The sequence below is a fragment of the Melitaea cinxia genome, chromosome 11 (assembly GCF_905220565.1).
Source record: "Melitaea cinxia chromosome 11, ilMelCinx1.1, whole genome shotgun sequence".
Lineage (NCBI taxonomy): Eukaryota > Metazoa > Arthropoda > Insecta > Lepidoptera > Nymphalidae > Melitaea > Melitaea cinxia.
Window position 1 is genome coordinate 9746752 of NC_059404.1, and position 12803 is coordinate 9759554.

Below are 12803 nucleotides of genomic sequence, written 5' to 3' on the forward strand. Positions count from 1 at the left end.
GTCAATTTCGACAATTTGTCTATATAAATCTTTATAATGCATTGTTTTGTTGTCTGTTGAATTGAAATCATTCCTGAAATCCATATATCTATTATGAATATTTCTGTTGTTACAGATTGATTAAATTATTTTCTTAATTTTAATATTAGAACAAATATGACTCAAAGCGAAGTACAGAGATTTTTATTACGCTCAGTTATTAGCAGTGGAAAGTTATCTTATCATGATGCTAACGAAATGTTGTCCAAAGCCTTTCGTACGTTTGTACTCGTTATATTTTAATGCTATCACATTTCTGTTAAAAATGTGTTTTTATCAATATATGTGATTATCAGTGTGTTTTTTTAAATATAAATCAAAATCAATTTATTTTACAATCTGTTAAAATACCAAAAAATTCGTGTGCTTAAAATAAATAATATGAATCAGTATATAATACGTGTTGCATTATTTACGTTTCAGGCAATCACCAATTTGCAATCAAGGATTTAATTAAAAGTATAAATGAAGATATAAAACCTTTTCAACAAAAAATTAAACTTGTACAAGATGAAAAAACTATGAAAGATTCATTGATATTTCTCTCATTAGGAAATGATAGAGCGACAAAATCTCAAAAACTGTTTACAGATGTTCAATTGAATTATTTTATGAATATTCTCAAAGAGATATTGGAAACTGAGACAAGACAAATAACTAGGACAAATGCGTATAGATTGAGAGGTACTATTCATCAAAAAGATGCAGAGGTAAAACACAGTTATTTCATCTCATTGTCAGATTATATCCTAAAAATAAAGGAAAAAATTTGTATGTAAGTCTGTCATTTCTGGAGTTAAAACTTAGGCTTTTGGTTACAAATACATAAATATGTATTTTAGCATTTTTGAAATTGTGGGAAATTCACTTATCTCAAAATCATTGACATTTTGTAAGTGCACCCTATTCATGCATAAACCTTTATTTCTGGACTGCTTTTGAAGTTATAAATATTATTTTAATATTTATTTTATACTCAGTTAGGTATTGATTTAAAATAAATAAATAATTAGTCGTCTTCATATAATTTTTCCACCTCGATATAACTTAAATGTTTTCATATCATATTGGAAGTAGAAATTTAAGAAGCATTTTATTTTATTTTGAAGCTTTTTATTGCGTACCTATAACAAATAACTATTCCAGCGTGCGTAGAAATTCTGTATAGTATTACTATACCATAGTAATACCAGGAGATTAGTTTGTAATACTGGATTGGCTAAAAATGGCTTGAGCAGAACTAAGGGAAGACTGTTTTTTGCAAGAAGTGTGATTTACATGTTTATGTTTTTCTTTCATATATTTTTTAATTGTAAATGCCTTGATTAGCCCGTTGGCGCAGTTTGTAGAGGCCCTGTTTTCTGTTCCACAGTTTGCGGGTTCGATTCCCACTTGAGTCTGGGTGTAATATGTGTATTTATATATGTTTTATTTCTATGTAAATTTATCAAATAATTAGCTATAATAGTCGGCTGTTACTTATAGCACAAGCATTAAGTTGCTTATCATAGGACCAGACGACCCTGTGTGTATGTTATAAGGTATTTATTTATTATTTATTTGTTTGTATGGATGTCTTAATGTGTGTTCGTATTGTTTTATGTATTATGTATTATTTTTATTTCAGGTCCTGCTAATAACATGGTGCAGGATGCATTACTTAGAAACTATTGGACAAAACTACGAATTAGGAATCAAAGCAATTTATGAATTTGAACAATACATTCAAGAAAACTTTCATGATGTTATTAAGAATTGCTACCTTTGCAAGATATTGGTTTTTAATGTAAGTTGAAATAAAATTGTTTTGTCGTTACTTATGTTTGATAAGTATTTGATTAAATTAATCTTTAACATACTTACTTGCCTTCTTAATGCCTCTTTTATAGATAACAGCTGACTTATATAGCTAATATATATATATATTTTTAAATGTGTCTGGATAGTTTTAACCGTATAAGCAGCAGATGTAATGGAAACTGTCAAAAACTAATATTTTTTCCGTTTTCGTAACATTTCTTTTTAATCACTCAGCTCCTAATGGTTGTAGTGTAATATTAGCCTTTCTCTAATTTTTCAATTGGAAGCAATAGTTCCTGAGATTTGCGCGTTTTATACAAACAAACAAACTCGTTAGCTTTATAATATTAGGATAGATTATCCTATTCATTATAAATAAATTAACACATTTTATATTTCTTTATTGATTACCGTATGTTCTTTTCCTTGTTAATTTATACATTGTATTTATTGTGCTATTTTTAAACTGTTAATGCACAAGAAAATATTACAAGAAATACTATCTTTTATTAATTCTATGTTTTCAGGGATACAATTGTCCTAGTAGTTGTGAAAAACTAGTACACAGAAAGTGCTTGAAGGATTTCACCAACAAACATGGGAAATGGCCGTGCTGTCAAGTTAAATTCAATCAAGCTTATCTTGACAGGTTGAATGATCCTAGGTAAGTTCTTATTTGCAAAATAATTGTTTCTACTTGCAAACGAAAAACTAACCAACTACATAGACAACAAGTACAAGGGTAGGTAGCTAAGAAAATAGTCAAGTAAATATGCATTATCTAAATCTACATATAAATACAAATTAATGTTGCTAAGCGCATAACTTGAGAATGGCTCGACCTTATTAATTTTTTTGTATGTTCTATAAGGCCCACGGAAAGTTTTAATACTAAAAAAAATAATAAAAAAAGTTCATACTATTAATTTTTGACAGAACGAAGTCTGTCCGGGCAGCTAGTTAATAATAGATAGATTGAGATTAAATTTAAATGGAACCGCATGACAAAAACCAGCATTGTAAAAATAATCATCGGAATGAATACACTCACTAAAAAGTATCACATAACATAAAAAAATAAATATTGTCAAATTGAGGACTTTCTCCTTTTTTGATGTTGATTAATAAGAATAATATCAACACAAGATATTCTATGTCAGTTTTATTTATTGTAGGTTTACAACCTACTCAAGGTTTAAAAAAAAATTATAAATATTTTATAAATCTTTTATCTGTGTACTTTAAATTTAAATAAATAGATATTTGTATTATTTACTAGCTAACCCGAAATTATTAAATTCTTTGAAATATTCCAATTTTCAGTACAATTTCTGTAAGAACTTACAAAATGTTACAAAATTAATAAAATCTGAACAAAATTGCTAAAGCAATGTAAAAGATAAGAGCATTATGTGTCTAACGATGATAAGTATAGTTGGTTTTATATTTGTGTTCTGTTGATGGAGTTACATCCATCGTGGTCACAGTCTGATAACAATATACAACACTAGTTTTTTTTTTATTGTTATTGTTTCATTAGTATTTAAAATAAAATATTTTATTAAGAAAGCAAAAATCAACAATGGCATAATGATAAACAATATAGCTATTTAAATTATTAATAAATTACTATAAAATAATACTGATAAGATTCATATAGTGTAGTAGTTTGTGTTTTTTAACCGACTTCCAAAAAAGGAGGAGGTTCTCAATTCGACTGTTTTTTTTTTATGTATGTTACATCAGAACTTTTGACCGGGTAGACAGATTTCGACAAATTTTGTTTTAGTCGAAAGGTGGTGTGTGCCTATTGGTCTCATTTAAATTTATTTGAGATCTAACAACTACTTTTCGAGTTATATCTAATAATGCGTTTTTACTTGACGCTTTTTTCGTCGACCTACGTTGTATTATACCGCATAACTTTCTACTGGATGTACCGATTTTGATAATTCTTTTTTTGTTGGAAAGAAGATATTCCTAGTTTAGTACCATGATAAGGAAACCAGGATCTGATGATGGGATCCCAGAGAAATCGAGGGAAACTCTTGAACATCCGCAATAACTTTTTACTGGGTGTACCGATTTTAATAATTTTTAATTTAATCGAAAGCTGATGTTTGTTATGTGGTCACATATAAATTTTATTGAGATCTGATAACTACTTTTTGAGTAACCTCTGATAACGCGTAGTTACTTGACTATTTTTTCGTCGATCTACGTTGTATTACTCGTCGATGTAATTGAAGTCAGTTTTTTTTCGTTTGCGAGCAAACACAATTATGTATCTGTACAAATATTGGTTTCTAATCCATGTGTCTATCTTTATGAATCTCCTCACCGTACTTCAAACAGCTTAATCTGTTAGTCCTGGTTTTTATCATATACACCCGATACTGATCGTTACTCATCGTAGGGAATATATCCGTCAATCTAAACTCCCTTCTTCTACTCGGCGCCCTATGTTCAACAGTGGGAAGTTCAAGCTGAATTAATCAAAATTAATGAGAAGTTATTTAGTATATAAAAATTTATCAAGTTTTTTTTTATTATTGATATTAATGTATTTTTGTATGTATATGTATATGTATATGGATATGTATATGTATGTGGTGTACATGTACCTATGTGAGTATAATATGTTGTGTGTGAGTATAATATAATATATAATATATAATATAATATATTCATGTGTATGTTACATAACATTTTTGCCCCCCATCTCACTCTTCTTATTTAGTCCTCTGCCCAAAGGTTGCCTGGAAGAGATCGCTGTATTAGCGATAAGGCCGTCTGTTGCGACTGATTCAAATTCTATTTTTATATATCATTTGTAATGCTGTTAAAATCTTGTATTTGTGCGCGAAAGTGTAAATCTATAATATAAAAATGAGTCGCTGAATGTGTTGCTAAGCGCAAAACTCGAGAACGGTTGGACCGATTTCCTAATTCTTTTTTTTTAAATATTCCTTGAAGTACGAGGATGGTTCTTACGGAGAGAAAAATTCTAAAAAAAAAAAAAAATTAAATTTCCTGAAAAAGTCTAAAAACAACACTTTTCTCCCATACAAAAGATTTGTGATAATACTTAAAAGTCACTGTTAGGCGATACGAAGTTCGCCGGGTCAGCTAGTAAATAAATAAAAATATATTAGGTATCTTGTACTTAGTTTTAGGCTTTTTATGTATCTAAGCATATCTATTATATATACCTACTGCACCTAAAGTATAGAAGTGTATAATTTTATTTATTTTGAATCAGTAATACATACAGTTTGTTCGACTCCTAACTACGTTCCTTCAAATGGAGGCTTCTGTAGGTGTAATAGATCAAGTTCCGTGTAAAAAAAATCCTTGTCCATTTTTAAATTTGACTTTTTTAAATAGACGAGCTACTTTGATAGACTCGTTCTTCGTGATACCTTTCGTGACTTCGTCAACTTAAACTTTAAAATGAAAATAATCGCTAACTGACGAATACAACTCGAGAATTGCATATAAGAAATAATTATTTTTGTTCTAAAATGATATTCATTGTAAATTATAGCGGTGCTTACACGCTCATTGGACGGTTATGCAGAAGTACCTTGCAAGAGATCTCGTATATTAAGACAACATAAAATTTAAAATAAGCTAGGATTTTTTTTTGTGTGGTAAATTATCTATAATACCTACAGAACACCCCATTTAAAGGAACGCAGTAGTTGAACACCTTATATATTCTACTACTTTAAAACTTTTTACAAATATTTGTTTTCTCAAATCCTATATTGTACTGCTGCTTACAGACAGTTACTTTTACTTTTAATAGGTACTTACAAGAAATATTTAAAACAATTATTATTTGCATCTTATTTAACGCTTCAACCTAGGGAACCCGGGCATAGGCCTCTTTCCCCATGTAGAGCTTAATCCACCACGCTGCTCCAATGCTTTCCCTACTATGAGTAACAATCGCTATCAGATGTACATGATAACAACCGGGACCGACCGCTTAACGTGCTCTCCGAGGCACGGTGGGGAGACCCACTAGGACTGCATAAACACCCAACCACGGTAAACACCTGTATGGCCAATACAAATGTTTGTGGGGATCGAACCCACAACCGCCAGCACAACAAGTACAATCCATGGCTGTGACCGTTGCGCCAACGCGGCGTCATCTTATTTAATAATTAGTGCAAATTATGTTATAATTTGTTGTAGGTAATTAAGTTATATATTTACTGTTTTTTTGTTTTTCAGCGAATCTGAAATATTAGTTGATACTCAAGTAAATGAGGAGAGTGATGATATAATTGATTTGTCCAATGATCAGAATGATGAAAATGACGAAATTATGTTTGCAACGAGCATGAGACGAAATGTGCAAAAAAGGAAAAGACAGATACCTGATTAAAACAGGAAAGGTCAGTTAATGTAACTAAATTAGTTTAATAATGTTATTAAATAATTTGTACATGGATTATAATTAGTAAAATAATTGTTACTACTTTTTTTTTTAAACCAAATCTTAATGTAATGCTATATAGCTAAATAGACATTTTCAACTTTTCTTCGCACGAGTTTTGCGGATTTCGGATAAAAGTCAAGTAAATATTTCCATTCGTCTAGTTTTAAGTAAACAATGTCGACGACAGTTCGAGCCCGGAATGAAAAATGATGCGTTACGCCCACAAAGAGACCCTGTAAAGAAATATTATTGAATAAAAATTGTTTTTAGCTTTGTACGTTTTTCTTTTGTTTCAGTTAAGAAACATTTTATATTTGATACCTTTTTTAGTTTTAAGTAAATTTAATTAACATTCATACAAGTTAACGCGTAATGTGACGTAATTTTATGTTAATTAACTATAATAAGATATAAAAAGAGAAAAAACTAATTTTGAATTTAATAATAAATAATATTTTTTACAAGCAATGAAATATAGATATGGGGCTTAATTTCCGCAATCTTATTTTTTTGAAACATTACTTATTAATAATAATTGAATATTTGTTATTCGAGGATGAGGATGACTAAAAGGTGATTAATTAATACAAAAAATTGTTAAATATTTTATAAAAATATATATACTTGTGCCACTCCAAAGCTGTCCTCTGGCCCCAAAATATCGTATATCGATTCCGTCAAATTTGGGTGAACCGTTAGTACTTCTACCTGGAATATTTTAAATTTTTTTCTTATTATTTTTTACATTTTTTTATTTTCTTTACATAATAATATTTACTATTTCGGTACAGCTGGGATATATATAGATGGCTTTGGCGTCGTAGAACGCGGATTCGATTTCCGCCTCGGAACCTGGATGAATGAGTACATATCTTTATGGCCTGTATCTCCTTACCGAGACTGGCTTCTATATCTCGGACAACAAATGGGAAAGTTGTTCCAGAGTGTTACCTGAAGAGGTTTTAGTTATGTACTTTATGATGGCGAACGTTGTTTTTGGTAGAGAAATTATTTGCCAAAACAAAAACCAAACAAACTCAGATATGACCTATATATGAGACTTATCTAACCTTATTCAGCGGATTACTCACTCAGCCTAACCGCACCCTTACTCTAACTGGTTCAAATAAAATATAATGCTGTGTTCATATTGACACGTTGAAGTAAACGCGTCAGACAGGCGCTATGATATACTACGATATAATTGCTAACGACGAGTTACTTTTATTTTAAAGCGAATATATTATTTATTAGTAAGACAACATTTACCTCTCCTCTATGTATAAAGTAAATACATTGATCGGCATCGCCTCGTTGAACGATATAATTTCCAGGAAAAAATACACAATGTCTCAACCACATACATAGCATTCTTTTGAAATCGTCGTCAGTCTTTCCGAATATTATCGATTCCTTGATGTGGGTCCCGTAAACCGACATCATGACTTGACACCGTAGTCTAAACGGTAACTTGTATACTAATTTTGGCATCTGAAATATGTATTTAATTGTAAAAAACATTGTACGAAATAAATTTATACAAAAATACACTTCACTTTTACGGAAAACACACGATTATTATGCAATAAGATCGCATTTTGTCACCAATTTCTTCTTCTTCTTCTTTATATTCTTTTTAATCGACTTAAAAAAGGAGGCGTTTTCGATTTGACTATTTTTTATGTGTGCTTATAACTTTTTGCTGGGTGTATTGATTTTGATGATTCTTTTTTTAATCGAAAGCTGGTTAAAATCGACCACGTGGTCCCATTTAAATTTTATCAAAATCTGACAATTCGTTTTAAAGTTATTTCTAATAACGTGTACTCGTATTGTAAATTAACAAACACAATTATAACATACCTGTTTCCCTTGTTGCCTATTCCACAGTTCGCGTACGTAGTCCCACATTTTATTCATCTGGTGGTCACTGAGATCAGTGTCACGGAGACCGTCTCTCAGTTCATTAATACCGTAGTCATATGCGATACGAGACGATGAATGTGCGGTTATCATGGCCGACATCTCCGATATTAAAAGACCTGATAAAAATGATTTTTATAATCACCGATTAATCACCTTTTTTTTCGTTTTTACGTGATACAATTGAAGGAAGATTCCTTCCTTCTCTTTCTTCCTTTTTTTCTTGTGCTTTTTTTATGAATTAAATAATTTTTGATAAATTTTGTCGAATGCATTAACCTCAAAAAATTTTACCTCATTTTAGGCTAGACTTTTAAATAGACTCTTCTTTGTGATATTCAAACAAAAACTGACTATCTTAATAAAAACGTCTCGAATTAAGAAAAATAAATTTCTTTATTTATTTATGTACAGAAATCATCACAAAAAGTGCTTATGAAAAAAAAAAATTCTGCTTTAATTTCTTATCACAATAAAAAAGAAAATCATATAAAACAAGGCTTATCATACTCAAAAAATTGAAAAATGTACGGCGAAAACTATAATCACTTCAGCCTATCGCAGTCCACTGCTGGACATAGGCCTCCCCAAGTTCGCGCCACACATCCCGGTCTTCCGCAATCCTCATCCAGCCTACACCGGCAATCTTACGTAGATCGTCGGTCCAACGGGCCGGAGGACGTCCCACACTGCGTTTGCCAAGACGCGGTCTCCACTCTAGGACCCGTCTACTCCAACGGCCATCGGTCCTGCGACATAGATGACCAGCCCACTGCCACTTCAACTTGCTAATTCTGTGGGCTATGTCGGTTACTTTCGTTCTCTCGCGGATAGTCTCATTTCTAATCCTGTCTTTGAGAGAGACCCCAAGCATAGCCCATTGCATTGCATTTCCATTGCACGTTGAGCGACTTTAAACTTGTGGACCAGTCCCTTCGTCAGTGTCCACGTCTCGGCTCCGTATGTTAACACAGGCAGGACGCATTGCTCGAAAACTTTTGTCTTCAAGCATTGCGAAATCTTCGAAGTGAAGACTCGACGGAGTCTGCCAAACGCCGCCCAGCCCAACCGAATCCTCCTATCGGCCTCCTTCTCGAAGTTGTTGCGGCCTAGTTGGATAGTATGGCCTAGGTAAATATAATCCTGAACAACTTCGAGAAGGGTACCATCGACCGATACCGGTATCGGTATGACTTGGTTGTTAAACATAACTTTCGTCTTATCCAAGTTCATACAGAGACCGACACGTCGGGAGGACTCGTTTAGGCCGGCCAGCATTTGGCCTAACTCATCCAGCATCTCCGCAAAGATGACAATATCGTCGGCGAAACGAAGGTGAGAGATGAATTCACCGTTGACGTTGATGCCCCGTTCCCCCCAATCCAAGGTCTTAAAAACATCCTCTAGCGCAGTGGTAAACAGTTTCGGTGATATTACATCCCCCTGTCTTACCCCGCGCCGGAGGGAAATAGGTCTTGTTCTTTGGTCATTGACATGAACGGTCATCGTCGCCGCGTCGTACATAGATTTTAGTACCTCGGTATATCGCCAGTCGATATGACATCTCTGCAGAGAGTCCAGGACAGCCCAGGTCTCGACGGAGTCGAAGGCTTTCTCGTAGTCCACAAATGCCATACACAGCGGTTGATTATATTCTTCCGTCTTTTGGATAATATGCCGAACAGTATGGATGTGGTCCACGGTGCTGTAGCCATTTCGAAACCCAGCCTGCTCTGGTGGTTGGAATTCGTCGAGTCTTCTGGCGAGACGATTCGTAACAACCCTCGAAAACAGCTTATAGACGTGGCTCAGAAGTGAGATCGGTCTGTAATTCTTTAACAGAGACTTATCGCCTCTCTTAAAGAACAGCACCACCACACTCCCGGACCACGCCTCCGGCGTGGTACCTCGGTGTATGACGGCGTTAAATAGTCTTGCCAAGGCTTTCAGGACAGGTCGCCCTGCGGCTTTAAGGAGTTCAGTGGTAACTCCGTCATCCCCCGGGGCCCTTCCGTTTTTAAGCTGCCCGAGCGCTGCACCAATCTCATCCTCTTCGAAGTCCGGGATACACTCCGAATAATGGCGCAACAATGGTGCCCGTGGATCTTCGGTGTCCCACGTCGCAGGCTTGCGTGCGCTCGACGAGTACAGCTGTCCATAAAAATTCTCAACCTCTTCTCGGACCTGAGGGCGAGAGCAGACGGTTCTGCCATCTGCTGTTTTAAGCTTCGCAAGAACGCTTCTCCCCAATGGTCTTTGGAAAACTTTGGACCCCCTATTCTGCTCAATCAGTGTAGCAACCTCTCTCCTATTTGAGCAGCGGAGGTCTCGGCGAATAATTTTCCGTACCCTCTTGGAAAGAGCCCTCTGTTCTGGCGAAGCAGCCAAAAAACTATAATGAATGCTGTTATTTACATATTTCCAAAAACATGAAATATATCTGTTCTATAAAAAAAATCTTATAATATTTGTATGTAGGTTAACAATTTATACAAACAAAACTTACCGGTACAAAACTTGATAATAATCGCAATAAACACAGTTTCAATGACTTCGAAGTCATTTTGTGATGATACGTCTCCAGTACCAGTAATTGTTAACAAATTAATCATGTACCATAACGATGCTACGTAAAGCGCGAAAAAGTTATTCTGAAAACAAACAACAAATGTAATTTTCATATCTCTCTTCTAAATAACTGCGTTCAGGAAAAAGTCAGTTCTGCATCAGTAGAACCCTTGTGGAACCGTGGAGACTAAGCTGATTGCTGATATATTTTTATAAATTAGTTAATATAATAATTATTTTAAAGTTAGAATATCTAAAATATATAAAGTCATTATACATTCGTAGAAACTACACGCAAATGAAATAATTATAGGCATCGTAGTAGTATACGTATATTATATGTAATTAATTTTATATTAGACAACAAAACAATTTATACGAGTACAAGCTACTAAAAATAAACTATATTTTACTTCATTTAATATAAAACCTCATTATATAACCTGGCCATAATTTGCGCGCAAATTTAATTCTTTTTTTGAAATCCAATTAGCGGACTGACATTGCACTGGTGTGAGACAAGACATCTTAAAGAACAAGCATGCGTTCACGTGAGACAACAGCGATGCCCATATAGCAATAGTCCTGAAAAGTGTTAAATAATAATAATGATTGTTTGTGATTTATGTATTATTTTATTTTAAAAATCTATCAAGCTATTATTCATATATATCAGTCGCCTATTTAGCATTAATTTTTATTAATATTATAAAAATAGGTTCTTATCCAGTTTTGTTAAAATGTAGTAAATTTTTCCCACTTTTTAAAAAGGGAAATCGAAGTGATCCCAGTAATTATAGACCCATATCAATCCTGCTGTCCTTAAGTAGAACTTTTGAAAACATTATTCTAAACCAACTTTTTTTCCATTTTAAGGTTAACGACATTTTGTTTATTTTGTGACCTATTAAAGGCGAGTGATTGCGTGGGCCACGGGATTCTATTAAGTGAACTTGAGTATTACGGTGTTAATGGTTAAAGCTCTAAATCTCATTGCTTCAAATATTCTAATAGAATTCAACATGTACCAATAAACTGATCGAAGTCTTCTGGGTCTGTGCTAAAATTGGGCGATCCACATCTCAACAAGGTTCACTGGGATCGATTCTTGGTCTGTTACTTTTTTACATGTATAAATGATCTACCATTTTATGTTAAGGATATTTGTGATATAGTGTTATTTACAGATGATCACTTATTTTTAAAGTTAATAGGAAAAAAAGTAAATTATGACAACTTGAACAGTTCCGCGAAATCAAGATTAATTTAAAACAAACATCTTGGTTTTGAACGCCAAGAAAACTAAGTGCATTATAATTAAGCTAAAGCTAAGCATCCGAATTATACAGTTTCTTAGAGATAAATATGGATTTGAAACTTCACTGGCATTTCCAATTGTTATCCTTGAATATTCAGCATTCGCAGTTAGAATAGTTCGACAAACTGACCGACGTTGCTACTGCGAGTTTAATATATTTTAGCTATTTTCATAGTGTTATGTCTTACGGTTATTTTGAAAAAAAAAGGGCTATTCGCGGCATTCATGATCTTGGTGCTCGATTCTCTATGCGGGTTACAGTATATTAATAACAATACTAGCGGACCCGGCAGACGTCGTCCTGCCCGGAAAACAGCTACCAAATTTGATTACTTACATACCGATAGCAGCGCCACCTAACGGATCCAATTGAGATAAAAAATAACATATCTTCCAAGTTAGACAAAATTACAGATCCTTACAAAATTTGATAAAAATTAATTCAGTAGTTTCAGAGCTACATAGAGATAACAGCGCCACCTATCGAGTCCAATTGAGATAAAAACTACCATATCTTCCAAGTCAGACAAAATTACAGATGCTTACAAAATTTGATAAAATTTGGTTCAGTAGTTTCGGAGTTACATACTGATAGGAGCGCCACCTACCAGGTCCGATTGAGATAAAAACTACCATATCTCCCAAGTTGGACAAAATTATAGATGCGCACAAAATTTGATAAAAATTGGTTCAGTAGTTTCC

The 12803-nt window shown here is 33.4% G+C and overlaps 2 protein-coding genes across 3 annotated transcripts in view; one reads left to right on the plus strand and one right to left on the minus strand.

Annotated features, from left to right (window-relative positions):
- On the plus strand, nucleotides 1-6734 carry LOC123657823 (non-structural maintenance of chromosomes element 1 homolog). 2 transcript variants are annotated; one of them, XM_045593333.1, is made up of 6 exons: nucleotides 1-256; nucleotides 463-749; nucleotides 1667-1825; nucleotides 2367-2503; nucleotides 6085-6248; nucleotides 6589-6734. In XM_045593333.1, exons 1-5 carry the CDS (start codon nucleotides 157-159, stop codon nucleotides 6236-6238), a joined length of 837 nt encoding a protein of 278 aa, XP_045449289.1. In that variant the 5' UTR covers nucleotides 1-156; the 3' UTR covers nucleotides 6239-6248; nucleotides 6589-6734. The 2 variants fall into 2 exon arrangements, with proteins under 2 accessions (XP_045449289.1, XP_045449288.1); XM_045593332.1 differs by lacking the exon at nucleotides 6589-6734 and adding an exon at nucleotides 6454-6566.
- LOC123657586 overlaps nucleotides 6304-12803 on the minus strand; it is a 26188-nt gene continuing 19688 nt past the window's right edge. Inside the window, exons 27-32 of the mRNA XM_045593107.1 lie at nucleotides 11227-11368; nucleotides 10722-10866; nucleotides 8156-8334; nucleotides 7562-7783; nucleotides 6917-7000; nucleotides 6304-6525 (exon numbers count right to left, since the gene is read on the minus strand). Coding sequence (XP_045449063.1) covers nucleotides 6364-6525; nucleotides 6917-7000; nucleotides 7562-7783; nucleotides 8156-8334; nucleotides 10722-10866; nucleotides 11227-11368 — 934 coding nt within the window. The 3' untranslated portion in view covers nucleotides 6304-6363. The remainder of the gene's footprint in view (nucleotides 6526-6916; nucleotides 7001-7561; nucleotides 7784-8155; nucleotides 8335-10721; nucleotides 10867-11226; nucleotides 11369-12803) is intronic.